General features: G+C 41.4%; 1 protein-coding gene across 1 annotated transcript; it reads left to right on the top strand.

The window, feature by feature from the left end:
* The first annotated feature begins 243 nt into the window (after positions 1 to 243).
* Positions 244 to 953, top strand: K441DRAFT_668391 (uncharacterized protein). The gene is made up of 2 exons (XM_067649997.1): positions 244 to 354; positions 405 to 953. Exon 2 carries the CDS (start codon positions 494 to 496, stop codon positions 719 to 721), a length of 228 nt encoding a protein of 75 aa, XP_067498417.1. The 5' UTR covers positions 244 to 354; positions 405 to 493; the 3' UTR covers positions 722 to 953.
* Positions 954 to 1,549: the final 596 nt, after the last annotated feature.

Genomic DNA, 1,549 nt, shown 5'->3' on the forward strand with positions numbered 1-1,549 from the left:
AATTATTGGCGCAACAGACAGACAACTAGAGCTCCTAGGATATTGTAACAGCCACTTTAGAGCAATCGCCCCAAGCGCTAACAAGGCTATTAAAATAAAGCTCTTAGATACCAATACTCAATTTCTGGGTACCAAAATAAGGTTTGCGTGCGCGTCCTCGAACTAATCCTGGTGTCAGCATGCGCTGCGGCGTAGTATCGTTACCAAGGGCATAGAGATGTTGAGAGCTTAAATACCTCCAAATTCACCATCTCTGCTTCTATCTCAATTGCTTATTCCTTCATAGATCGCATTCAAGATCTACCACAAATTCACTACTTTGAGAAAATATCTCAAAAGATACAATTATCATCTGTGAGTTTCAACAGTGTCGGTGATAATAATCCCTGCTCACATTGCCATAGCATTTCTGCCCCACAATCTCCGTGCCTTGCCCTTCTAGGCTAGAGAGTATTTTCTTCAGACACGATATCTCCGCGATCACACTGTAAACATGCCTGGAGGTTCCACAACATCGAACACCACCCCGAGTGACAAAGGTGCATCCGTCAAAGGTGCGCCCGTCAAAGGCGCGTCCTTCAAAGCCGATCCCGCCAAAGCCGATCCCGCCAAAGCTGCATCCGCCAAAGCTATACCCAACAAAGGTCCTCCCAGCAAAGGTTGCTATGAGACGAATGAATGCGATTGCTGCTGCATCCCTTGTACGGTGATGCGAAAGTGATACGAAGTGGTTGAAATACAATACCATTGAAAGCGGGGCTTTGGTATTTGGAAGATTGGGTTATATAGCTACAGGATAGTTGGGAATATGTTATCTGAGACGGTGTAAATTTAGTTCTGGCAATTGATATTCTGCATCGGAAAACAGAGCGTACTTTCTCAACATACTCGGAAGCGGCTTAGAACTAGCACTTCTTCTCGTAAAAAATCGCAAACCTTGCGATTGAAGCCACAAACAATCTAGTGATTACATCGAAAACGCTTTCATTGATTAACAGTGACCCGGAAAATTAGCATATTCAAAAGGCTGGACTGTCAGATGGTTATGAGACCGGTGAAGGGGTACTTGGAATAACGCATCCTGCATGTTAAAATAGGTCGCCACTAATCATACACCCCCTAAATGATAACGTAGGTGATAGGGTTATGAAGGTGACCCTAGTTATAAAGGTTTGCAGGTTTCGCAACCAAATTTTATCTATGCGCTTGATTTGAATCAAACACAGACAAAATTTGGTTGCGAAACCTGCAAACCTTCACAACCAGGTCACCTTCATAACCCCATCACCTATGTTATCATTTAGGGGGTGTATGATTAGTGGCGACCTTAAAATAATGTCTCGCAACGCTAATACCGTACGAGGTCCCTAACAAAAGTTCTTACACCTTCCCAATTAGGAATTTTTAGGAATAATAATACTCATTACTACTTTTTATATTTTTATATTGTCTTACTAAGTATAAATTTAAATCTGGTAAATTAATTTTATTATATATAGTATTAGGCTGGTGAATTAATCTTTAAAGTTTACGTACCTTAATATACGCC

Source organism: Cenococcum geophilum (assembly GCF_001692895.1).
Source record: "Cenococcum geophilum 1.58 unplaced genomic scaffold K441scaffold_62, whole genome shotgun sequence".
NCBI lineage: Eukaryota > Fungi > Ascomycota > Dothideomycetes > Gloniales > Gloniaceae > Cenococcum > Cenococcum geophilum.